Below are 27,306 nucleotides of genomic sequence, written 5' to 3'. Positions count from 1 at the left end.
CCGGTCCTGCCCGCGCCCACAATGAGCGTTCAAAATTTGTCCCGCGCCGCACTGCTTTGCAGCGGGTCCCGCGAGTCCCGCGGGACTCCCGCGGGAGTGCAGGGCTCTACACCACAGTTGTAAAGAGTTGCTACCGTATGAGTTGCTACGGTATAGCCTTCCTGGCAGCTCGACCCAATCTGACCATTTTCCTTGGACCTCTTATCAACAAGACGTTTCCACCCGTAGAACTGTCACTCACTCAGTGTTTTTTGTTTGTCGCACCATTCTGCGTAAACTCTCGAGACTGTTGTGTGTGAAAACCTCAGGAGATCAGCAGTTTCGGAAATACTCAAACCAGCACCAACATGCATCTGGCACCAGCACCTGTGCCACAGTGAAAGTCACACTTTGAGATCACAGAATCAGAATTACTTTATTAATCCCGGGAGGGAAATTCCAATTTGCTGCAAAGCTCCTGAATCAGAGAAGTCAAAATGTGTGAAAATAGAAGATAAAATCGTCTGAAAAAAAGAAGAAAAATAAAATAAAGTTTAAATAAGGCAAAAAGTTTTCCCATTCTGGTGTTTGACGTGAACATTAACTGAAGCTCTTGATTTGTATCTGCAAGATTTTGATGCATTGTGCTGCTGTCAAGGGATCGGCTGATTTAGAGAACTGCATCAAACAGCTGGGAGATGGGTATATCTAATAGTGGCCGGTGAGCGTACGTACGTATATATATAATTGGCATCTAAAAACGTTCAGAAAACCCGACGTATCGAGCGTTGCTGAAATCAAAGATTTTAATGCGAAAGTAATTTTTTTTTAGCTGAGTTCACAGCGGTAATATTATTGTTGTAGTGCCTTCGAGTTTGTTTTCTTTGGACTTTTGGTACATACAATAAATGTTTAACAATTTATTATCCTGTAATATGATTCTAATACTTCGATGGTTTGATCATAAGAAGATTGCCAAGAGATAACGTGAGAGACTACAATTCAGTGTAGAAAATGGTAGTTTGCTTCAAGAAGCTAACTACAGTGCCAGTGAGTCAATGCCAGTCGTAGCTATGTAATATCAGGTGTAGTCAGTTACGCTAAATTGTACCAGTTACCTCGCTTTAGATGCGTCTTTGTGAGACACATTTTCTTTTTAGTCATTTGCCTGACCATCATTTTGAACATCATATTCCAGATTTGCTGTTATAATAACATCCAGTCTTCTGGGAAGGCTTTCCACTAGATTTTGGAGTGTGGTTGTGGGGATTTGCACTCATTTAGCCTCAAGAGGTCATTTGAGGAGAACTGGGATGCAGTTGGTCTTCCAGTTCATCCCAAAGGTGTTTGTTGAGCTTGAGGTCTTCCACACCATCCTTAGTAAACCTCGCTTTGTGCACAGGGGCGTTGTCATGCCATGCGGAACAGATTTGGGCCTCTCGTAATGCTACAACATACAACGACATCCTGTACAATTGTGTGCTTCTAACTTTGTGGCAACAGTTTGGGGAAGACCCACATACAGTGCTCGGCGTAAATGAGTACGCCCCCTTTGAAAAGTAACATCTCATCTCATCTCATTATCTCTAGCCGCTTTATCCTTCTACAGGGTCGCAGGCAAGCTGGAGCCTATCCCAGCTGACTACGGGCGAAAGGCGGGGTACACCCTGGACAAGTCGCCAGGTCATCACAGGGCTGACACATAGACACAGACAACCATTCACACTCACATTCACACCTACGGTCAATTTAGAGTCACCAGTTAACCTAACTTGCATGTCTTTGGACTGTGGGGGAAACCGGAGCACCCAGAGGAAACCCACGCGGACACGGGGAGAACATGCAAACGCCGCACAGAAAGGCCCTCGCCGGCCATGGGGCTTGAACCCGGACCTTCTTGCTGTGAGGCGACAGCGCTAACCACTACACCACCGTGCCGCCCTGAAAAGTAACATTTTAAACAATATCTCAGTGAACACAAACAATTTCCAAAATGTTGACAAGACATATCTGTTTAACTTATAACGTGAAAGTAAGGTTAATAATATAACTTAGATTACAAATTTTTTCAGTTTTACTCAAATTAGGGTGGTGCAAAAATGAGTATACCCCACAACAAAAACTACTACATCTAGTACTTTGTATGGCCGCCATGATTTTTAATGACAGCACCAAGTCTTCTAGGCATGGAATGAACAAGTTGGCGACATTTTACAACATCAATCTTTTTCCATTCTTCAACAATGACCTCTTTTAGTGACTGGATGCTGGATGGAGAGTGATGCTCAACTTGTCTCTTCAGAATTCCCCAAAGAAAATGATTTCTTTCCACCACAAAGGTGAAGGCTACAAGAAGATCAGCAAAGCTTTACTTATCAGTCAGAATACTGTAGCAAAAGTGGTACAAAAATTTAAGAAAGATGGAACTGCAACCATCTCACAGAGACATCCAGGTTGTCTACGGAAGTTAACACCTCGACAGGAGCGTCTTCTGATGAGAAGGGTTGAAGAAAATCGGCATGCAAGTTCACTGCAGTTATCTAAAGAAGTAGAAAGCCAAACTGGGGTGACTATTTCCCGTGACACAATACGGCGTACACTGCAGTGGAATGGCATGCATGGATGCCGTCCACAAAAGAAGCCTCTCCTAAAGCCCAGGCACAAAAAAGCCCGCTTAGGGTTTGCCAGGGCCCATGCTGACAAAGATGAAGACTACTGGGACTCTATACTCTGGAGTGATGAGACCAAGATAAATGTTTTTGGAACTGATGGCTTCAAAACTGTATGGTGTCGCAAAGGTCAGAAATACAAAGAAAAATGCATGGTGCCAACAGTGAAACATGGTGGTGGCAGTGTCCTTATGTGGGGCTGCATGAGTGCTGCTGGTGTCGGGGAGCTGCATTTCATTGATGGCATCATGAATTCACAGATGTATTGCTCTATACTGAAAGAGAAGATGCTGCCATCACTCCATGCCCTTGGTCGTCGTGCGCTTTTCCAACATGACTAAACACACATCTAAGGCCACTGTTGGATTTCTGAAGAAGAACAGGGTGAAAGTGATTCAGTGGCCAAGTACGTCTCCTGATCTGAACCCAATCGAACACCTATGGGGAATTCTGAAGAGACAAGTTGAGCATCACTCTCCATCCAGCATCCAGTCACTAAAAGAGGTCATTGTTGAAGAATGGAAAAAGATTGATGTTGCAAAATGTCGCCAACTTGTTCATTCCATGCCTAGAAGACTTGGTGCTGTCATTAAAAATCATGGAGGCCATACAAAGTACTAGATGTAGTAGTTTTTGTTGTGAGGTGTACTCATTTTTGCACCACCCTAATTTGAGTAAAACTGAAAAATGTGTAATCTAAGTTATATTATTAACCTTACTTTCACGTTATAAGTTAAACAGATGTTATATTAAACTTTGTCTTGTCAACATTTCGGAAATTGTAAGTGTTCATTGAGATATTGTTTAAAATGTTACTTTTCAAAGGGGGCGTACTCATTTACGCCGAGCACTGTATGGGTGTATGGGTCAGGTGTCAACATACTGTCGTCCATATAGTGTAGCTTACCTAAAAGACTGTATGATAAAAGCTGACGTATTTCATCAATCAGCGTGAGCTGAAAAATGAGTTTGCGTAAACAGAGACATTCTTAAGGTGATCATGGTACAGTAACGTCATCTCAACTCATGACCTTTTTATTTTTTTTATGATCTGTGATATTTTTTCTGAGCCAGCACAATTTCAGGGTGCATGTGTGAGAAGAGATGGCGCTCGTGAATTGTCAAGCTATGTTCCATGAGCGAGTGCAGGCTCACTGTTATCTGAGTGTACTGTGATTGTATGTGGTGTGTCAGTTAACAGCTTTATCTCTGTGTTTAAGATCCTTTCCAAAGTGCCCATTACTTAGGCAGCCATTCCCAAATACAAACCAACATGCGTGTGATTTGCGGATATGCTGATTTTCTAATTTATTTGGTCATACATGTCAACCTTTGGTCAATCAAACTTGTATAACCAACCTCCAAAATCCGTATTTCCCTTATAAAATCCTTATAAGATGCAAATTAAAATAATTTACCTAAAATTTGAATGATAATTAACAATGATATATCCCAGTTACTTTTTATTCAATATTAATAACAATAAACCTTCAGAATGAATACAAAGCTCCACTGTTTGACAAAAACATGACAAGTGTCACTCTAATGTTCTGAATTGTACTCCATGACAGCTTTTTTAGCACTCTGCACCAATACCTCACGAGGCTGCATGTCACAGCAAGTGTCTGTGTTGATCTTGCCGGAGTGCCCATTCAGAATCTTTTCAGTCACTAGTGAAAGTCGCTCAGGTGGAAATACGCGTTTCAAACAAAATGTTACTTCCCGGTTGGCAGGATTCTCACAATGCGGTGTGCGCATGATCAAAAGTGGAACAAAGTCTCGCTACCACATGATAATGCGCGATTTCATAAGACTCTTTACTGGCTGTCTGTGCTGTCTGTGGTGTACAGTATGTTTGTAAAAGTTATGCACTCTTTTATCATCGTGGGAATTGATTATAGCTCTAAATAAATATTGAAGTTTTTTTAAAGAATCCGTATAACTTTATTTGTACGCCCGTATACTACGTTTATTGAATCAAATCCGTATAAAATACGGACATTCCGTATAGGTTGACATGTATGTTTGGTACACCTGACAAGTGCTTAAGAAACTGGTAACTCTGTGTATAATCGTACAGATCAGTGCTTTGAAAAGTTCTTTATGTATAATAATAGATGTATATTATAGAAAGCATTTCAACACAGTTCCTCTAAATACACCAACCTGGGGTGGGTTTCCCAAAAGCATCGCAGCACAAAGATCATCATTAAATGGTAGAGTGAGCAGCACAATGAACACTCTCTCAATGAAGACGCTCTTAGCATTAAGAGGCTTTTGGGAAACCCAACCCTGGTTGGTTGGAATTCGTGCTAATGTATGGAAAGAAACTTCGAAGACGTAACCTTTATTTGTCACATACATCACAGGACAATGACATTCTCTTCTTCGGAGATCCTAACTTGTTAGGAAGTTGGAATCAGAGTGTAGAGCGGGTTAAGGGCCTTGCTCAAGGGCCCAGCAGTAGCGTCTTGGCTGTGCTGCGGTTTGATCAGTAACTCAGAGCCTTAACTGTCGAGTCAACACTGCCATAGCCATTGTAGTCTGATGAAGTGTCAGTAGACCTACTTTACGCACACTAAACAATATTTATGATTTGTATAAATATGGAAGCCCTGCAATGATCTGGCGACTTGTCCAGGGTGTACCCCGCCTCTCGCCCATAGTCAGCTGGGATAGGCTCCAGTTTACACGCGACCCTGCACAGGATAAACGGTTATGGATAATGGATGGATGGATAAATATGGAGGCGATTATAGAAAATTCCGCACACTGATTAATCAAGAGATTCGGACTATTTCTCGATAATCACCTCGAGCGACTCGGTAAAATGGCGGCCAATCGCTTCATCACCGTAAGTGAGGAAGAATTAAAAAATGATGAAAGAAAATGCTGTTCCTAAAAGCACTAAAGATGCTACAAAGTTTGGTCTAAAACTATTCAAAGGTAATGTGGGATTGTGATTTATTTTATCGAGTTCAAAACAAAGTATTTTATGTGACTCGGCATAGATAAGCGATACAAGTCTGCGCCGCACCATTATTACATTTGCATGGCGCTTTTGAAGACTGAAATAAATATTTTTTTTTAATTTTTTTTTTAAATTCGATTTTTTTAAAAACAATCCCGTGTTTTTATACTTAAACAGTTATCTGCCTCAGGCTCAGTGAATATCGGTGAATAATTGTTAATTCTACATATCTGAAACTGTATAGTACCAGTCAAACGTTTGGACACACCTTCTAATTCGTTGGTTTTTCTTTATTTTTATTAATTAAAATACACTTCATGTCTTAAAGTAATGATGGATGTCATTTCTCTTTACTTAGTTAATCGGTTCTTGATATAATATGGATTAGTACAGTTGTGGAATAGGGCTATTTACTGTGTTTTTATTATTTACTGTTTGAGCTCAAACGCATTAAGAAGGCAAGAAATTGCACTAGTTACTTTTTGCTGAGGGCGGCACGGTGGTGTAGTGGTTAGCGCTGTCGCCTCACAGCAAGAAGGTCCGGGTTCGAGCCCCGTGGCCGGCGAGGGCCTTCCTGTGCGGAGTTTGCATGTTCTCCCCGTGTCCGCGTGGGTTTCCTCCGGGTGCTCTGGTTTCCCCCACAGTCCAAAGACATGCAGGTTAGGTTAACTGGTGACTCTAAATTGAGCGTAGGTGTGAATGTGAGTGTGAATGGTTGTCTGTGTCTATGTGTCAGCCCTGTGATGACCTGGCAACTTGTCCAGGGTGTACCCCGCCTTTCGCCCGTAGTCAGCTGGGATAGGCTCCAGCTTGCCTGCGACCCTGTAGAAGGATAAAGCGGCTAGAGATAATGAGATGAGATGAGACTTTTTGCTGAGGCAAACCTGTTAATTGAAAAGCCTTCCAGGTGACAAACTGATGAAGCTGGTTAAGATGATGCTAATAGTGTACAAAGCGTCATCAAGGTAAATGGTGGCTGCTTTGAATAATCTAAAATATGAAACATATTTTGTTATTTTTTTAAACATTTTTTTTGTTTACCACATAATTCCATTTATTTTTTTCGTGGTCCGGTTTCCATCAAATCCTGCGCTCTGATTGGCTGGCGAGCGGGTCCGTATCCTACGGTACAGACCCCAGTTACAGACCTCTGTTTCACAACAACAACAAACATAGTAGCATTTTTTGTCAACATTTATCTTTTTTTATAAGATTTATTTATAAGATTATCGAAAATCGTATAAATTTTTGCCAGCATTTCTCAGGAGAACAGCATTAATTTTACAGCATGGATAGCGATAACGACAGTGTTCACAGCGAAAGCGAGTTTTACTACCCTGAGGAAGAAGAAATAAAAGAAAACATTTCAGGTGAAAGCTAAAAACCTCTAACTGTTGCTAACGCCGAGCAAAAACATGGCTGAATCCTGAATGACATAGTTTTGTATAAATAGGGGACTACATAGGCAGCAAAATGTAGTTTTTTTCCTGCCATGGAAGTGCACTTGTGTACCGAGGAGGAAGCAATTTGTATTACAGCCGTGAATGAGGATTCAAAATGGCATCTCGGCTCGGTTTTCCCTTTCAGGCGCTCTCGTTTTCTGTTAGAATTTGGTAAAGAAAAAAATAAATATATTATTTACCAGCTTAAGGTCGGTCCGTATGGTGAAATACCGTGACCTCGACCTTGAATACTGACCTCGGCCCAGTGGGCCTCGCTCAGTACTTTCAAGACCTCGGTCATGGTATTTCACAATACGGACCTCCCAGCTGGTAAATAACACATATATATGTTCCATAAGTTATTTCATAGTTTTGATGTTTTCAGTATTGTCCTACGGGCGGCACGGTGGTGTAGTGGTTAGTGCTGTTGCCTCACAGCAAGAAGGTCCTAGGTTCGAGGCCAGTGGCTGGCGAGGGCCTTTCTGTGTGGAGTTTGCATGTTCTCTCTCCCCGTGTCTGCGTGGGTTTCTTCCGGGTGCTCCGGTTTCCCCCACAGTCCAAAGACATGCAGGTTAGGCTAGTTGGTGGCTCTAAGTTGTCCATAGGCGTGAGTGGCTGTTTGTCTCCGTGTCAGCCCTGCAATGACCTGGCGACTTGTCCGGGGTGTACCCCGCCTCTCGCCCATAGTCAGCTGAGATGGGCTCCAGCTTGCCTGCGACTCTGTAGAACAGGATAAGTGGCTCCGGATAATGGATGGATGGAGTATTGTTCTACAATTTAGACAATATTCAAAATATAGAACAAGTAGGGGTGTACGATACAAACTTGTGACTGGTCCTGTGAATATGTTGCCGAAAAGAAGCATGCCTTGTTTTCTGAATCTATACACCAGCCTTGTTATAACCATTTATTCCTGTATACAGGTTTTACCGTAGAGGAGAAGTGCAACACAGTAAATGTTTCATTATCGTCTCTTATGTCCTCAAATGGCTCATTGGGAGTGAAATCAATACACCATTTGGGTGTTTGGGCCTGAGAAGAGTGAATTTGGCTATCGGAGAAAAGATCCTTAGAGGCATACGTTTAGTCTTTACTCTCTCTAAAGAAAAAGAATGAGCCTAGTCATAGAGAGAGAGAGGCAGTATGCTCAATTTAAAGGAGAACACCCACACACTGCAGAGGACTAACCTTCACTGTACAATAGACGAAAAGGAATGATATAGGACTGAACAGTGTTTGTTTGATTAATACATTCGGGTATAAATGAATAAACATGTATTTAAGCTTTAAATTAGACAGTTTCAATGTTTTTTTCAATTAAACCGTGAATTTTAGCCAGGTTTATTTCTGCTGTATTTATTTCCAAATGCAGAATTGGGAAAACATGCAAAACAAAAGATATTGTTCCATATTAACGAACACATATTAATGCATAGGAATTAAAATTTAGTGCATGAATTACATGGTGCAAAATGTTGGTGTGTGTGTGTCCATGTGTGAATGGGTGTGTCGGAAATCTTTACTCTGTTACAGCACTGCAGCAGCAATGGATCCCCACCACCACCCTCTCTTTCCGTGTGTGTGTGTACATGCTGACTCGCTTGTTTGTCTGGCTTTCGGCAGGCCACACCTTCACAGTCCCGACCCTTGTGGATGCTCTTTGTACAGCAATGGAAAGAATGTTCCCAATGCAGAAACGCTGGGCTTCGAGCATCGACTGCGCTCACAAAAGCACACACTGAACTCGCAGCCCTCTTATCAAAGGACAGTCATGTGCACTGCTGCAGTTGTTTATGTCATTCCTGTCATATTTCTTTCTACCCTCCCAGAATGGCAGTAATGAAGGGAGGATATGTTTTTTATCCTCACTTCCATTAAAAAAAAACCCAGAAAACCAGTAATCAATACTGTGTTAGACTGCAATACAGAAAGCTTCGAATTCAGATTATTTGGACAGAAAATGCTGTGTAATGATATACTGGTGTGATGGCATAGCATAAAAACAACAAGTATACAGTATATGTAAGGAATAAAACAGTATGGGATGTTCTGTTTCGGAAAAACGATTAATGATGGAGCGGTGTTATGCAGCCCTACACAAAATGGACTTTCTCTCGCTACCCTGTAATTGATTTATTCCTCAATTTCCCAATGATTACGATTTTATTAAAGAAAGAAAGAAAGGCGCATTTTACTTTCCAACACCTATTATATCCCTCATTAAAAAAATCCCGTGGCCAAGGATGGCTCATGTGACGTAAAATAGTTCCACCATTGATTCAGCGATGTATTTCGTGACATCAAATATTAAAAAAAAAAGAAATGGACATGGTGTGAGTTAGTCACGGTATATTCTGGATATACCATGAACTGACCACGGGCGATTGCTCTAAGACAACGAGGGAGGCTCAGCCTCCTCTAAAAATGACGAACATTGTGTAGGATGAATTGCACTAGGCTTATGTTATAGCCGACCTTATAACATTGCTATTTCAGATCCAGAATCATAGAAATATATGTGCTCAACCCACTACAGTGCGAAATCATTCCCTTATAACTTTAATGTGCACGTGAGTTTTTCCCCCTCGTGACAGCGCGATGCAGCCCAGCCTCAGTGGACTTCAATGGCATTTGGGAGCTCTGCGCTTTTCAATCTCAAAATGCAAGACGGTTATTGGACAAATACTGCGAAAACGCCCGCCCACAGAGTCCCACGGACTCCCTGCCTCAGTGGACTTCAATGGCATTTGGGAGCTCTGCGCTTTCAATATCAAAATGCAAGACGGTTATTGGACAAATACTGCGAAAATGCCCGCCTACGGACTCCCAGCCTCACATGGGAGGGACATGGCGGTTTCCGCGAGGAGACTGGTGATTGGTGAAAGCGGCCGGATATTTTCTTTGATTGACAGCTCGTTTCAACTATAGACAGGCAGCGGTGAATTTCAGTTCAGTCCCATGCAGATTCGCAAGTGCTGTGGTGTATTGTAAGAGATCAGCTTACATTTCGATTTCATTCATTACATACAGTTTCTACCAGCTTTTTTAGATTGTATATATTTTCATTGTAAATAAAGTGTAAATATAGTGTTGTCAAGTTTGCTATCTTAGTTCCAGAAATGTCGTTTATTTGAGTGACTGAACTTGAACTTGAGGGGGCTAGTCAGCTAGCAAGAAAGCTGCGCACGGATGCCAAGCATTGCTGATTTAATTTTGGCGAAGCCATTTGCCAGTCTTCCTTTCGAGGAAAAAATTAAAATTAAAGAGCAGGGTAGACCAACGCCTCAAACTGACTTGGTGAAAAAGGTAGGGAATAATACTCATTCCTTTCAGCTCTCCTGGTACGAGAAAGTGAATTGGCTAACAGCAAGTGACCCACATCAACAACAGTAAATAGGCTACTTTAGTAATATGTCATGGATGGACCAAAAATATAGAATCTATTTAAAATGTTTATGCTGAGTATATTATATTGGAATATATATTTTTCTGGATATGAATTAAACACAGCTACAATTTGGAAAACATTTTTAAACAAAAACACAGCCGAGAACATTTCACACTACAGACCTGGATTAAAAGTGAAGGGTTATCAAAATTGTCAATAAAACATTTCTCAGTCAAAATAAGTAAAATATAGGGAAAGTGTCATTGAATGAAATGTGTGGCACCCAGCTCTACTGCTGAGGTTCCTGACAAAGAGCTGCTTTCAATAATGATCAATTTTTAAACAACATGCCACAATTTTAAAATATAAAATGTTAAAATATACCCCCCCCCCCCCCCCCCCCCCAACACCACCATCATGTATATTGGACAGTAGGCTAATGGGCCAAAAGAACCTGTTATTTCACAGTTTGTGACGCTGCCAACAATCAGCCAGATCAGAGGCAAGAGTATGGGCAAAATTGATGTTTTTTCTTTTAAAATCTGGAAATATCGTAACCGACCAGCCTCCCCTGTTTGAAAGACTACCAGCTGCCACTGGAACTGATGTCACAATTTCAAGCTATACAGCCGACTCGAGTCACAGCTGTGGCTCCGCGAGCGTTTCCGTGTGTGTAAACCTATGCATCATGATCATGCCTAGCAAGGCAGGCGATAGCATGGTACATTTTTCCGAGTTATTTCTAATTCTTTGTAGTTGACACTTTTAGTTTGGAGTTTTTTTGATGAGCAATATAAATCTAATATACCATACCTTCTGTGACTGGCATAGTACTATTTTCTTTGGGACTGTACCCCTCGGAAAATAGTATTATGCCAGTTACCTGAGAGAATCCGTAATTTCAACTGGAGCCTCTCAGTGCTTGGTGTATTTGATTAATAGTTACGTTTAGTGTTGTGAAATATCCATGAAACAAGTTTCTGTCATCATACGTAGAAGCTATAAACAGTCATCCCCGCACCAAGCTTTCATTTTTTTCCCTCTTAAAGACAAAAAACACGACTTAATTGATCCTGAACACTCTTGTGTGTCTGAAAACTTAGTTACACCTTTTTCTTCTGACTGTTATAAAGTGCTGACAGTGGAGTGGAGCACTAAATAAACATCTGCTTGCAGAAAGCTTCAACAATTACACACAATACAGTGGTGCTTGAAAGTTTGTGAACCCATTAGAATTTTCTACATTTCTGCATAAATATGACCTAAAACATCATCAGATTTTCACACAAGTCCTAAAAGTAGATAAAGAGAACCCAGTTAAACAAATGAGACAAAAATATTATACTCGGTCATTTATTTATTGAGGAAAAGGATCCAATATTACATATCTATGAGTGGCAAAAGTATGTGAACCTTTGCTTTCAGTATCTGGTGTGACCCCCTTGTGCAGCAATAACTGCAACTAAACGTTTGCGGTAACTGTTGATCAGTCCTGCACACCGGCTTGGAGGAATTTTAGCCCGTTCCTCCGTACAGAACAGCTTCAACTCTGGGATGTTGGTGGGTTTCCTCACATGAACTGCTCGCTTCAGGTCCTTCCACAACATTTCGATTGGATTAAGGTCAGGACTTTGACTTGGCCATTCCAAAACATTAACTTTATTCTTCTTTAACCATTCTTTGGTAGAACGACTTGTGCTTAGGGTCGTTGTCTTGCTGCATGACCCACCTTCTCTTGAGATTCAGTTCATGGACAGATGTCCTGACATTTTCCTTTAGAATTCGCTGGTATAATTCAGAATTCATTGTTCCATCAATGATGGCAAGCCGTCCTGGCCCAGATGCAGCAAAACAGGCCCAAACCATGACACTACCACCACCATGTTTCACAGATGGGATAAGGTTCTTATGCTGAAATGCAGTGTTTTCCTTTCTCCAAACACAACGCTTCTCATTTAAACCAAAAAGTTCTATTTTGGTCTCATCCGTCCACAAAACATTTTTCCAATAGCCTTCTGGCTTGTCAACGTGATCTTTAGCAAACTGCATACGAGCAGCAATGTTCTTTTTGGAGAGCAGTGGCTTTCTCCTTGCAACCCTGCCATGCACACCATTGTTGTTCAGTGTTCTCCTGATGGTGGACTCATGAACATTAACATTAGCCAATGTGAGAGAGGCCTTCAGTTGCTTAGAAGTTCCCCTGGGGTCCTTTGTGACCTTGCCGACTATGACACGTCTTGCTCTTGGAGTGATCTTTGTTGGTCGACCACTCCTGGGGAGGGTAACAATGGTCTTGAACCTCCTCCATTTGTACACAATCTGTCTCACTGTGGATTGGTGGAATCCAAACTCTTTAGAGATGGTTTTGTAACCTTTTCCAGCCTGATGAGCATCAACAACGCTTTTTCTGAGGTCCTCAGAAATCTCCTTTGTTCGTGCCATGATACACTTCCACAAACATGTGTTGTGAAGATCAGACTTTGCTAGATCCCTGTTCTTTAAATAAAACAGGGTGCCCACTTACACCTGATTGTCATCCCATTGATTGAAAACACCTGACTCTAATTTCACCTTCAAATTAACTGCTAATCCTAGAGGTTCACATACTTTTGCCACTCACAGATATGTAATATTGGATAATTTTCCTCAATAAATAAATGACCAAGTATAATATTTTTATCTCATTTGTTTAACTGGGTTCTCTTAATCTACCTTTAGGACTTGTGTGAAAATCTGTTGATGTTTTAGGTCCTATTTATGCAGAAATATCGAAAATTCTAAAGGGTTCACAAACTTTCAAACACCACTGTATATCCGTTTATGTGGAGCGGCCACCATACAAGTTCTTTAATTATAGAAGCAATAATGTGTTGCAACGAGCAGAGTGATTTGATTTGTAGTCGGCATTACTGTCAAAGCTGCTGTGAGAGAAAACGAATCAGCATCCGACCAACTCAACAGTGCTGTGGTCAGTCTCAGGCAGGCTTGTAGTACTCGAGTCCAGAACTCGGACGCAAGTCCAACTCGTGCCCTAATTTTGAGGATTCGTGACTTGACTTGTACTTGATGATTCGGACTCGTGCGTTAACTGCATTCGGACTCGTAAATTGGAGACGAGGAGTCGGATTTTTTCTTGATTTTTTTGTAACATGCCATAATAATTTGGCATAAGATATTTATATCTACATCAATTTTGGTACTAATTTTGCGCAAGAGTGTCACACCTGCGCGCCTTGGCGCGTGCATCAGATAGACTCTCGCGCCGTAAACAACTTGCGCCGTAAACAACTCGCACCTGCACAGGATTAAGGCCCAATCAGCGCGCCTATATAAAAACTGTGAAAACACACTTACTTTGCGAAGTATTGAGTTGCGTTGCTGACACATTACCAAGCCTTATTTCCTTGTTTGGTTTCCTGATCCCTGATTTCCTGTTTCTCGTCTTTGATTCTGCCGAGTCTACGATAGTCTGTTTGTGCCTCGCTCAACCTATTGCCTGTTTCACTGTTTTACGATTTTGCCTGCCATTCTGGATTGTTTACCGGTCTATACTTGTATTAATAAACACACCTTCTGCACTTACTTCCGTCTCCCAACCATCTCTGACAGAATACTTCACACTCCCTGATAAAGAGAAGCACATTCACCTGTTCATACGTCATGTTCAGGAACAAACTAATGTTAATGGCTCTGAAACGGCCACCATGAAATGGTGTGGTTGGACTCGACTCGGATCAATAGTGGACTCGACTCAGAATTTTCTTTAATGACGGACTTGACTCGGACTTGAACACTGGGGACTTGAGACTGGACTCGGACTCAAGGTTTAGTGACTCGACTACAACACTGGTCTCAGGCATTGGTGAAACAGATGTGTATCCAGGCACTTCATCAAGTAGCCAGACTTAGATAACGTTTTATATATGTGATAAGAGCAGTTCATAGCTGAAATGTTAGCCAAAGACTGTCTGCCTTTTTCTCAGGCACAATCAAGTGAAGATAGAGATGCTGGGGCATGGGATGGTGTTGCAGTGGTTAGCACTGTTGCTTCACAGCAAGAAGGTCCTGAGTTCAAACATAGTCCGATGATATGGAGATTAGGTCAACTAGCTACTCTAAATTGCCCATAGGTGTGAGTGTGAATGGCTGTCTGTCTCTCTGTGTTAGCCCCCTGATAGACTGGCACACTGTCCAGGGTGTACCCTGCCTCTCACCCAAAGTCAACTGGGACTGGCTCCAGGATTGTAGTACTTGAGTCCAGGACTTGGACTCGAGTCCAACTCATGCCCTAATTTTAAGGACTCGTGACTTGACTTGGACTTGAGCAGTGATGACTTGGACTTGTGCATTAACTACATTCAGACTCGTAAACTGGAGACGAGGACTCTGATTTTTTTCTTTATTTTTTGTAACGTGCCATAATAATTTGGCATAAGATATTTATAGCAATGCTAATTTTGTGCAAGAGAATGCACATCATGTTCAGGAACAAACTAACGTTAATGGCGCTAAAACGCCTGGAGAGAAGCCCCTAGGATTGTCCGCTTTACTTATACAGACCTCGTGCAGTGGGGAAAAAATGCACTGCTACAGTATGTGTCCCATATGTAGAAGAACTATCGAGGAGACGACGGGGATGACCTCGAACTTCAATCGTCATTTGGCAAGACTACAAGAGAAGTGAGTGACACGCTATGTTCATTGCTCTGTTAATATCGGGGCTTGCTTGCTGACCGATGAACTAGCGAGTGTTAACCCTCTCTCATGTTATTTGCCCTGTTGATAGTGGGCGGGGCTTGCTGAGCCACGAACAAGCTTTTTATCTGTAGCCTGTTAACTAAAATGGGGCAGTCGAGCAGGAACGTTAGTCCAACGCAGTAGCAGAGACGCTTTCACATAAGGGCAGCAACAGCCACCGTCAAATGGTGCGGGTGGAGTCTTGGTCTCAGACTCGACTTGAAATTTTCTTTAATGACTTGGAATTGAACACTTGAGACTGGACTCGGACTCGAGGTTTCGTGACTTGACTACAACACTGATTGGTTCCACCTCCCTGGCGACTCTCACTGGATAAGCGGTATAGATAATGGACGAGGGCGGCACGGTGGTGTAGTGGTTAGCGCTGTTGCCTCACAGCAAGAAGGTCCGGGTTCGAGCCCCGTGGCCGGCGAGGGCCTTTCTGTGCAGAGTTTGCATGTTCTCCCCGTGTCTGCGTGGGTTTCCTCCGGGTGCTCCGGTTTCCCCCACAGTCCAAAGACATGCAGGTTAGGTTAACTGGTGACTCTAAATTGACCGTAGGTGTGAATGTGAGTGTGAATGGTTGTCTGTGTCTATGTGTCAGCCCTGTGATGACCTGGCGACTTGTCCAGGGTGTACCCCGCCTTTCGCCCGTAGTCGGCTGGGATAGGCTCCAGCTTGCCTGTGACCCTGTAGGACAGGATAAAGCAGCTAGAGATAATGAGATGAGATGAGCACAGGTAGTTCTGGCGGGAACGAATGATAGGTTTATATTAATGCACTTATTCTAATACATGATTGTTTCTATAGTAACTGCCCATACACAGGGACTTGTACGGCAGATGACAAATACTTGTAATCGTTAATGTGGTCAAATTTTTTCGTTCAGAGAGATTTATTTCACATTTTTGGAAGCACTCTCAGTCTTGGGTACACTTTCCTTTTTCTGCATTTTCATAGTAAAACGAAGGCTGCACCTGCGTGTGTGTGTGTGTGTGTGTGTGAGAACAGGAGAGAGACAGAGTGTCTCTCCGATTGTTCCACAACAATAAATCTTAACTATAAAATCATTAAAACACAGATGTGTCATTCATTAATAAATCCAACATCGGAATCGTTGGAAAGTTGCTGTGATATTAGCGGAATAACGCACTCCAGGCTGTGCTGTTCTACAAAAATAATGTGCTTCTGGAATGTCACGGCACTCAGCTTGCGCGTTGTGCTGCATCACACCACCCTGGTATAACAGCACAGTCTGCTGTGTTATTTATTACGTATACAGCACAATCAAAACGTTCCTTTTTGCCTCTGCCAGGTGTAGCAGAAGTTAACCACCGAGAGCCCTATAGATCCAGAACCTTTAATCGCTGAACCACGACTGCCACCGTTTTAAAAAGATGTGTGAAAGAATCAAGAAAAAACAAATAATGCAGCACCATAGACCATAATCTGTTGGGACACGTTCATCTTTCTCATCGGGCTTCTATTACACACAGCACAATGTTAACGGTGTCAAGAACCGTAAGACTGTACATGGTAAATATGAGGGTGAGTCACACCAAAATGTTCCCTCCAGCCAAAAAATGAGATTCCCTCGTTCATTTTTTTGGCGAATTCTTTTATTCAAGTGAGCCAGAACACCGTCTGAGCGAAAATGAAACAGGGTTTTCTGCCAGATCTTGAATTTTCACTCACCTTTATAGTCTTTAGTACACCTGTAAGGCTCGCACACAAACTAGACTTGTCCTGATGCAATATGAGCATCATCTTCCACTAAGGCACTGGATTGTAGCAGCCTGGAAAGTCTTGTTTTTGTTTTCTCTACTCTATGTGGGCGTCGGTTCATCTATGCTAGCTGCAGTGCATTTGTTCGCCTTGTTGCAGTGGAAATCCCCTTGTAAAAACCCAGAAATATTTCCTTCCATCCCATTCTTTTTCAGCAGTGACATTTTTACAGTACTCTGCTTCCATTGCTTCTCTCACATAAATCCTCCAGTTCTCACTTCTCCGGGTTTATTACAAATGTCAGCCAGCCTGTTTAACAAGCACCAGAGGGCCCATGGAAGTAAACTGAGTGCGGTGAAGTAGATCGAAAACCTATGACGTCACCGCGTACAAACCAATCTATCTACTATTGTGTGATTTCCTCTATCTGGGGTCAACTGTGCAGGAAAATGGGGGCTGCGATAGTGAGGTGAGAAAGAGAGTGCAGGCAGGCTGGAGCAGTTGGAGAAGGATTTCGGGAGTCGTTTGTGATCGGAAAGTCCCAGCAAAAGTGAAAGGTAAGATGTATAAGAGAGTAGTGAGACCAGCTGTGATGTATGGATTGGAAACCGTACCCTTAACGAAGAGACAGGAGGCAAAGTTGGAGGTGGCGGAGTTGAGGTTGGCGATGGGAGGTTGGACAGGATAAGGAACGAGCACATCAGAGGGACAGCACATGTGGAGAGCTTGGGGATTAAGCTAAGAGAGATGAGACTGAGATGGTACGGGCACATCCTGAGAAGAGATGCAGAGCATGTTGGAAGGAGAATGTTGAGGATGGAGCTGCTGGCACATGAAAACGAGGAAGGCCAAAGAGGAGATACATGGATGTGGTGAGAGAGGACATGAAAATGGTAGGGAAGGATGTGGAAGACAGGGAGCGATGGAGACGAAAGATCCTCTGTGGCGACCCCTAATCGGGAGCAGCCAAAAGAAGAAGAAGATCTTTACAGACAGTTATCAGTGAATCAATAAATTGGAGTGAAATACGTACATACGATTTACACAGTCATCTCTCATTTCCATGCACCTTGGTACATCAAGATTTTTAGCTCATGTACAGTAGTTTACTGTATGTTTCTGTACTGGAAATTCAGTTTACCAAGTTGAGTGTTATCTGTGTTTTGCAGACTGACACCAATGCCAGTTATCTGCGAGCAGCTCGGGCTGGAAACCTGGAGAAAGCCCTCGATTACCTGAAGTCTGGGGTCGAGATCAACATCTGCAACCAGGTCAGTTAGACTTTGCTTACACAACCAAAGCTGTGCCGAAGTTCAACAGTATAAAACTAAATTTGGCATCAATCTTAAGTTAGTATTTGTATTGACAGGATAGGTACATACACAAGATGTAACTGCTTACTAGCACATTTTATTTCCATCCATCCATCCATCCATTACCTGTAGCCACTTATCCTGTCCTACAGGGTCGCAGGCAAGCTGGAGCCTATCCCAGCTGACTACGGGCGAAAGGCGGGGTACAACCTGGACAAGTCGCCAGGTCATCACAGGGCTGACACATAGACACAGACAACCATTCACACTCACATTCACACCTACGCTCAATTTAGGTGGGGTTTACATTAGACCGTATCAGCGGATCATCAGATTAACGTTTTTAAAACGATTAGTGTGCACACAGCAACGCCAATACACGATTCGCATGCACACAGCAACGCCAATACACGGATACGCTCGGCTCCGCAGGCATCCCGCGCTCCAAATCACTCCGCTCTGAACAGCGAGTGCCCTCTGGAGGGTGCGCACTCCGGCCCTGCGCAGCTCACAGAGCGCGCGAGTGAAGCGCACGAGCAGTGATTCGGGACTGAGCCGCTGTGTGTGTGATCTCAGTGCATGTCGGGCATGCGCGTCACTTACCACTTGCAAGTGGAAGGATGGCAAGCCTAAAGACAATCATAACTACACAATGGGCAGTATTTGCATCAGTATTTGCAGTATTTTCATACTTTTATACTCTTTAATGAAAGGTGATACAAGGCGGAAGTCCGTGCCGTTTTTCAGCAGTCGCGTCACATGACCAACGCCAGCGAATCAGGAAGGTGGATGTCACAGTGACGTTGTCCAATGACGACACCAGCTAGAGCTCAGCACAGCGTATCCACGTATTCTCAATGTTTACACAGCACCGGACCAGACACGATCTGGATTGAATACGTGGACCCTGGCGGATTCCCGTTTCCCGGCGTTTCCAGGCGGTTTAATGTAAACGGACAGTGCATCCGCGAAGAAAACGAGACAGATACGGTCTAATGTAAACTTGGCCTTAGAGTCACCAGTTAACCTAACCTGCATGTCTTTGGACTGTGGGGGAAACCGGAGCACCCGGAGGAAACCCACACGGGGAGAACATGCAAACTCCACACAGAAAGGCCCTCGCCAGCCACGGGGCTCGAACCCGGACCTTCTTGCTGTGAGGCGACAGTGCTAACCACCACACCACCGTGCCGCCCCATTTTATTTCTACATGCATTTAAATTAGTATATATTTCTGAACATCTAGTAAAGGCAACCTTGAGACCTCAATTAGTGTTTCATAGTTTAGGATGCAAGAGCAAATCTCAAACCCACAAAACGATACCCAGCTACCCAACTACTATACAGTACTGCACAAAAGACCCTTAGACATCCTTTTTTAGCACAATTTTTTAAATTCAGATGTTGGCTAAAATTTGCAGTATGGGGTAGACAGGCAAATCCACACTTAGGCTAAGGTCCTAAACCAGATGACACAAAATGAGACTTCATTTATTTGTCTAAGTAGTTACTACAGTGGTGCTTGAAAGTTTGTGAACCCTTTAGAATTTTCTATATTTCTGCATAAATATGACCGAAAACATAATCAGATTTTCACACAAGTCCTAAAAGTAGATAAAGAGAACCCAGTTAAACAAATGAGACAAAAATATTATACTTGGTCATTTATTTATTGTGGAAAATGAGCCAATATTGCATATCTGTGAGTGGCAAAAGTATGTGAACCTTTTCCTGGACAGATGTCCTGACATTTTCCTTTAGAATTCGCTGGTATAATTCAGAATGCATTGTTCCATCAATGATGGCAAGCCGTCCTGGCCCAGATGCAGCAAGACAGGCGCAAACCATGATACTACCACCACCATGTTTCACAGATGGGATAAGGTTCTCATGCTGGAATGCAGTGTTTTCCTTTCTCCAAACATAACGCTTCTCATTTAAACCAAAAAGTTCTATTTTGGTCTCATCCGTTCACAAAACATTTTTCCAATAGCCTTCTGGCTTGTCCATGTGATCTTTAGCAAACTGCATACGAGCAGCAATGTTCTTTTTGGAGAGCAGTGGCTTTCTCCTTGCAACCCTGCCATGCACACCATTGTTGTTCAGTGTTCTCCTGATGGTGGACTCATGAACATTAACATTAGCCAATGTGAGAGAGGCCTTCAGTTGCTTAGAAGTTACCCTGGGGTCCTTTGTGACCTCGCCGACTATGACACACCTTGCTCTTGGAGTGATCTTTGTTGGTCGACCACTCCTGGGGAGGGTAACAATGGTCTTGAATTTCCTCCATTTGTACACAATCTGTCTGACTGTGGATTGGTGGAGTCCAAACTCTTTAGAGATGGTTTTGTAACCTTTTCCAGCCTGATGAGCATCAACAACACTTTTTCTGAGGTCCTCAGAAATCTCCTTTGTTTGTGCCATGATACACTTCCACAAACATGTGTTGTGAAGATCAGCCTTTGATAGATCCCTGTTCTTTAAATAAAACAGGGTGCCCACTCACACCTGATTGTCATCCCATTGATTGAAAACACCTGACTCGAATTTCACCTTCAAATGAACTGCTAATCCTAGAGGTTCACATACTTTTGCCACTCACAGATATGTAATATTGGGTCATTTTCCTCAATAAATAAATGACCAAGTATAATATTTTTGTCTCATTTGTTTAACTGGGTTCTCTTTATCTACTTTTAGGACTTGTGTGAAAATCTGATGATGTTTTAGGCCATATTTATGCAGAAATATAGCATAAAGGGTTCACAAACTTTCAGCACCACCGTATGTATAAATTAATGCACCCATTCTAAATGTTATCATTTCTACAGCTTTCTGTGAGAAGTTTATTTTGCATTTTTGGAAGGAGTCTCCAGGACCAGCACTTTGTAACAGTCTGTAACTTTGAGTTTTTCGATACAGGACAGTCGTCAAAAACAAGGGCTTTGTGGTTTAATGGTAAAACCTCAAATGCTCCACAGCATTAAATGTAACTAGAAACAGATAGAACATAGGAAGTGCCGCTCTTTAATTAATAAAAATCGAATTATTGGCCAATTGCTTTGCTATAACAGGACTAAACAGCTGAGGATGTTCTGTTATGAAAATAATCGGCTTCATACCATCACACCACCCAGTCATTGATTATTTTCCAATAACAACACACCTCATCATGTTTTTTTTTTTCTTCCTTATGGGTCAAGTCATGACACATCTTGCCCCTTCAGTATGGCCATGCTAGTTTAAGTCGAAGACTGTGGTGTAGCTTTCTGCAAACTGCGTTAAAAGAGAGCATTTCACAAACTAAAAGTACGCCTTTATTGTCTTTATATCCTTGTTTCTGTTTTTCGGAACACACTGTGACCATCTTTCAGATTATAAAGTGATAATAACAAACATATCAGATAGTAATGAACAGTGTGCATAGAAATTAGATGTCTGGTCAGATTTTATATCATCTAGCGCTGGATAAAATCTTGCCATAGGGTATAGCATTTCTTCTCCAGCCTCGTAAATACTTTTAGGATGTTTTGTACCACAGAGTACATGAGTACAACTTTGCGATACAAGATTACAGCAAATGAGAGTTGAAGTTCGATGCGTCAGTTTTTCACAACACTTTTCAATTCACCACGATAAAAGCACAAGTAGTACACTGAGCTGAATTTTACGGAAGCCGAGAGAGGCCCTTCATATAATCCTTTTTTTTTAATTCACCTTGTTATCCTGAGATAACGACATAATTAATTCTGGATCTCGAGAAAACAACACAACTAATTCGAGATCTCGAGAAAACAAAACCGTTATTTCGAGATCTCGAGAAAACAAAACAATTATTTCATGATCTCGAGTAAACAGCTGAGAAATGGTTCATTCAGGTGCGCCAAGAGACTTGTGATATGCTGACTTTGGGGCTGTTTCTCATTCTGTATAGACGCAACTTTGGTCATTAGAATGTCTGGAATAATCGATCACCTAATAAGGCAATATTTTGATCAGGGGTTGACACAGGGAGAGATTGCATTAAGTCTTTTAATAAGGGATAATTTCAAAATTAGTCCGCGGCACCTCCGCAGAAGACTGGCCCCCCTCTCTCTCAAGGCATCGTAAAAAGCCATTTCTGCTCTGTTACATGTCCGCCAATTTCTAAGTCTTCATTGTCTGACCCACAGGGGGGCGCTCTGCTAGAAATCTCAGCTGTTTTCTCGAGATCATGAAATAATTGTTTTGTTTTTTCGAGATCACGGAATAATTGTTTTGTTTTCTCGAGATCTCGAATTAGTTGTGTTGTTTTCTCGACATCCTGAATTAATTATGTCGTTATCTCGGAATAACGGTTTTGTTTTCTTGAGATCTTGAATTAGTTGTGTTGTTTTCTCGAGATCCTGAATTAATTATGTCGTTATCTCGGGATAACAAGGTGAATAAAAAAAGATTATATGAAGGGCCTCTTGCAGCTTCCCTAGAATTTGTATTTGTTCAAACGTAAATAAAAAGACACGGGAAACAGTGTGCTCTGAACCATGACTAAGAACCTAAATGAAGTAGTTGTGAGGCATTATGTGTCAGCAGTGATCTAGAGAAGTGATTAGTGTTGACCTGAAGCCAGAGAAAACCAGAACGTAGCAAATGAACAGGAAGACAGAAAGTATGTGGACACCTGACATTGATGATGACAACAACAGCTTTCCAATATGAACTATGAACTTTTCCAATATAGAGTTGTTCCCTCTTTGTTCTTATAATATCCTCCACTCTTCGTGGCTGTTGGGATTTCATTCAGCCACAAGACCATGAGTGAGGTCAGGCACTGACGTCAAGGTTCAGTTGGCATTCCAGTTCATCCCAAATGCGTTCAGCAGGGTTGACATCAGGACTTTGTGCCAATCTTGGCAAACCACGTCTTCATGGAGCTCACTTTGTGCACAGGAGCACTGTCATACTGGAACCGATTTGGGCCATTTAGTTCCAGCGAAGGGAAATTGTAATGTTACAGGGTACACGGATATCCTATACCAGGGCTTTTCAAAGTCTGGGGCGCGCCTCCCCTAGAGGGCACCAGAGTTCTTCGGAGGGGCGCAACGTGAGGAAAAATAAACCAGAATAAGTTACTATTGCAGACAATTAGCGAACTTCAGCTAGCCTTTGCCAGAGACAAAATGGATCAATTTTTAGTACCTAAAGCTACAGTGAGTGAGGAGACAGAGTCTGGGCCAAGCAAAAAAAGAAGGAAGTATGACCACGATTATTTAAAGTTTGGATTTTCATGGACTGGATCTGAAGATGCTCCACTGCCACAGTGTGTTGTCTGCCAAGAGGTGCTAGCTAACGATGCTATGAGATGTTTAAAATGTATAAAACAAGATGTTTTTTTTTTTAAAAAGCACAGATGTTTAAAATGTGTAAAAAAAAAAAAAGAGGTTTTAAAAAGCACAGATGTTTAAAATGTGTAAAAAAAAGGAGGTTTTAAAAAGCACAGATGTTTAAAATGTGTAAAAAAGAGGTTTTAAAAAAGCACAGATGTTTAAAATGTGTAAAAGAAAAAAAATAAAAATGTGTACAACAACCATTTTTTTAAAATACGAATGGAACATTAAGTATAGCAACAACAAAAATTGTAAGGGGGGGGCGCTGTTGTTTATTTGTTCTCTGAGGGGGGGCACTTTGAAAACCCCTGTCCTATACAATTATGTGGCAACAAATTTGGGGCAAAAGTCATTTTTGCTCCAAGAAACAGGTGCAGAAAAACCATCACTGTCGGCATGGTGTCTGAAATCTGACTACGACAGTTCCTCAATCTCAGCTACATCATACCAGTTCGTAACTGGTGCCTGGATTATATCCTGACAAATTTTGTTGGTTCTATTTCCCAAAATAGAAAAAACTCTTGGGTACTTGCAAAGGATAAAGGAATAAACACTATAAATAAGGCTTTCCGCAGTGCCACATGTTCATGTTAACATAATCATTGTGTGTTGTACAAGGTTCATATCTAACCGCTTACTCAAGCCGACATGAAGAGAGGTTTTTAATATTCAAATACTACAGTGGTGCTTGAAAGTTTGTGAACCCTTTAGAATTTTCTATATTTCTGCATAAGTATGACCTAAAACATCATCAGATTTTCACACAAGTCCTAAAAGTAGATAAAGAGAATGCAGTTAAACAAATGAGGCAAAAATATTATACGTGGTCATTTATTTATTGAGGAAAATGATCCAATATTACATATCTGTGAGTGGCAAAAGTATGTGAACCTTTGCTTTCAGTATCTGGTGTGACCCCCTTGTGCAGCAATAACTGCAACTAAACGTTTGCGGTAACTGTTGATCAGTCCTGCACACCGGCTTGGAGGAATTTTAGCCCATTCCTCTGTACAGAACAGCTTCAACTCTGGGATGTTGGTGGGTTTCCTCACATGAACTGCTCGCTTCAGGTCCTTCCACAACATTTCCATTGGATTAAGGTCAGGACTTTGACTTGGCCATTCCAAAACATTAACTTTATTCTTCTTTAACCATTCTTTGGTAGAATGACTTGTGTGCTTAGGTGCCATTGTCTTGCTGCATGACCCACCTTCTCTTGAGATTCAGTTCATGGACAGATGTCCTGACATTTTCCTTTAGAATTCGCTGGTATAATTCAGAATTCATTGTTCCCTCAATGATGGCAAGCCGTCCTGGCCCAGATGCAGCAAAACAGGTCCAAACCATGATACTACCACCACCATGTTTCATGGATGGGATAAGGTTCTCATGCTGGAATGCAGTGTTCTCCTTTCTCCAAACATAACGCTTCTCATTTAAACCAAAAAATTCTATTTTGGTCTCATCCGTCCACAAAGCATTTTTCCAATAGCCTTCTGGCTTGTCCACGTGATCTTTAGCAAACTGCAGACGAGCAGCAATGTTCTTTTTGGAGAGCAGTGGCTTTCTCCTTGCAACCCTGCCATGCACACCATTGTTGTTCAGTGTTCTCCTGATGGTGGACTCATGAACATTAGCCAATGTGAGAGAGGCCTTCAGTTGCTTAGAAGTTATCCTGGGGTCTTTTGTGACCTCGCCGACTATTACACGCCTTGCTCTTGGAGTGATCTTTGTTGGTCGACCACTCCTGGGGAGGGTAACAATGGTCTTGAATTTCCTCCATTTGTACACAATCTGTCTGACTGTGGATTGGTGGAGTCCAAACTCTTTAGAGATGGTTTTGTAACCTTTTCCAGCCTGATGAGCATCAACAACGCTTTTTCTGAGCTCCTCAGAAATCTCCTTTGTTCGTGCCATGATACACTTCCACAAACATGTGTTGTGAAGATCAGACTTTGATAGATCCCTGTTCTTTAAATAAAACAGGGTGCCCACTCACACCTGATTGTCATCCCATTGATTGAAAACACCTGACTCAAATTTCACCTTCAAATTAACTGCTAATCCTAGAGGTTCACATACTTTTGCCACTCACAGATATGTAATATTGGGTCATTTTCCTCAATAAATAAATAACCAAGTATAATATTTTTGTCTCATTTGTTTAACTGGGTTCTCTTTATCTACTTTTAGGACTTGTGTGAAAATCTGATGATGTTTTCGGTCATATTTATGCAGAAATATCGACAATTCTAAAGGGTTCACAAACTTTCAAGCACCACTGTAACTGTATTATCAAAATCAGTTAGTGTTAGTACTCAGTAAGGGTCTTGAATAGTCCAGAAGTATGCAATTTGAGCCACAACACTAGTTTGTTTCGTCAGGGTAGACAGACTCATTGACAGCCCAGTTAATGGTTTTGATGTTTGTTTAATTCGGTGCTGCTTTGTTCAACATTCAAAATATGTTTTTATCAGTGCACATTCTACAACCTCACCTTCTTGTATTTTTCTCTGTGCATTCAGAATGGCCTGAACGCTCTTCATCTCGCCTCCAAAGAGGGCCATGTGGAAATGGTGGCACAGCTTATTAAACTCGGCGCCACTGTGGATGCGGCAACAAAGGTAGGCACAAAGGTGCTGTGGGAAATTCCACTTCCCCCTGATAACCACACATACGCCATATATTACAGCGAGAGCGTTTATTACTGGAGGCCGGTGTAACGAGTTCAGCTGTCCGTGGCTTTGCTGCCTCGGCAAATTTCCAAAGTCAAGGTTATGGACGGTTTTAAGAGACGTAGAGGCCACTTTTAAGCAGCGGAAATAGTTCCTCGATAAAACACTTTCCACAAGAATGATATTGCACAGGCTGCCAAAATCCTGTGGCTTAATTCCACATTTGTAAATAAACAGTGGCCAGTACTCTCATTTCTCAAAAGAGCCGAATGAAAGTACAATGTCAGCATATGAGGGTCTAACAGTCTGCGTCATCATTTATCAAAAACTAATTGTACTTCTAACAAAGAAAGCGAATTAATATTTAAGATGATTTTCTTCGCTGATTGAGGAATGGCCTAGGCACATACCATTTGCTTCTTTTTCACAAATTGTTGTGCCACCATTCATTCTAACGCGTGTGTACACCAAACACACAGCATTAGTTGCTGTCTCTTCAGGTCCTACACCAGATACTAGTTCAAGTAACATGGCCCTTTATGCATCACAAAGGAACATTAAGGAATTCAGAAGCATTTAGTGACAATAAACTCCAATCCAAAATCCAAAAAAGTTGGGACGCTGTGTAAACTGTAAATACAAACAGAATGCGATAATTCGCGAAGCATGGAAACCCTATATTTCATTGAAAATAGTACAAAGACAACATATCAAATGTTGAAACTGAGAAATGTTATTGTTTTTTGAAAACTACATGCTCATTTTGAATTTGATGTCAGCAACACGTTTCAAAAAAAAAAAGGTTAGGACAGGGGTATGTTTACCACTGTGTTGCATCACCTCTACTTTTAACAACACTCTGGAAACGTTTGGGAACTGAGAAGACCAATTGCTGTAGTTTTGAAAGAGGAATGTTGTTCCATTCTTGCCTGATATACAGTTTCAGTTACTCAACAGTTCGGGGCCTCCTTTGTCGTATTTTGAGCTTCATAATGCGTCAGATGTTTTAAATGGGAGACAGGCCTGGAATGCAGGCAGGCC

At 41.9% G+C, this 27,306-nt stretch overlaps 1 protein-coding gene across 7 annotated transcripts in view; it reads left to right on the top strand.

Moving 5' to 3' along the window:
• ank3b (ankyrin 3b) overlaps positions 1-27,306 on the top strand; it is a 391,042-nt gene that overhangs the window by 210,461 nt on the left and 153,275 nt on the right. For all 7 annotated transcript variants that reach the window (XM_060939582.1, XM_060939580.1, XM_060939581.1 and 4 more), the window contains 2 exons: positions 18,081-18,182; positions 26,116-26,214. In XM_060939582.1, the coding sequence (XP_060795565.1) occupies positions 18,081-18,182; positions 26,116-26,214 (201 nt within the window). The remainder of the gene's footprint in view (positions 1-18,080; positions 18,183-26,115; positions 26,215-27,306) is intronic.

The sequence above is a fragment of the Neoarius graeffei genome, chromosome 14 (assembly GCF_027579695.1).
Source record: "Neoarius graeffei isolate fNeoGra1 chromosome 14, fNeoGra1.pri, whole genome shotgun sequence".
Lineage (NCBI taxonomy): Eukaryota > Metazoa > Chordata > Actinopteri > Siluriformes > Ariidae > Neoarius > Neoarius graeffei.
The sequence above is the reverse complement of the archived record's forward strand: the minus strand, read 5'-3'. Positions and strand labels throughout refer to the sequence as shown.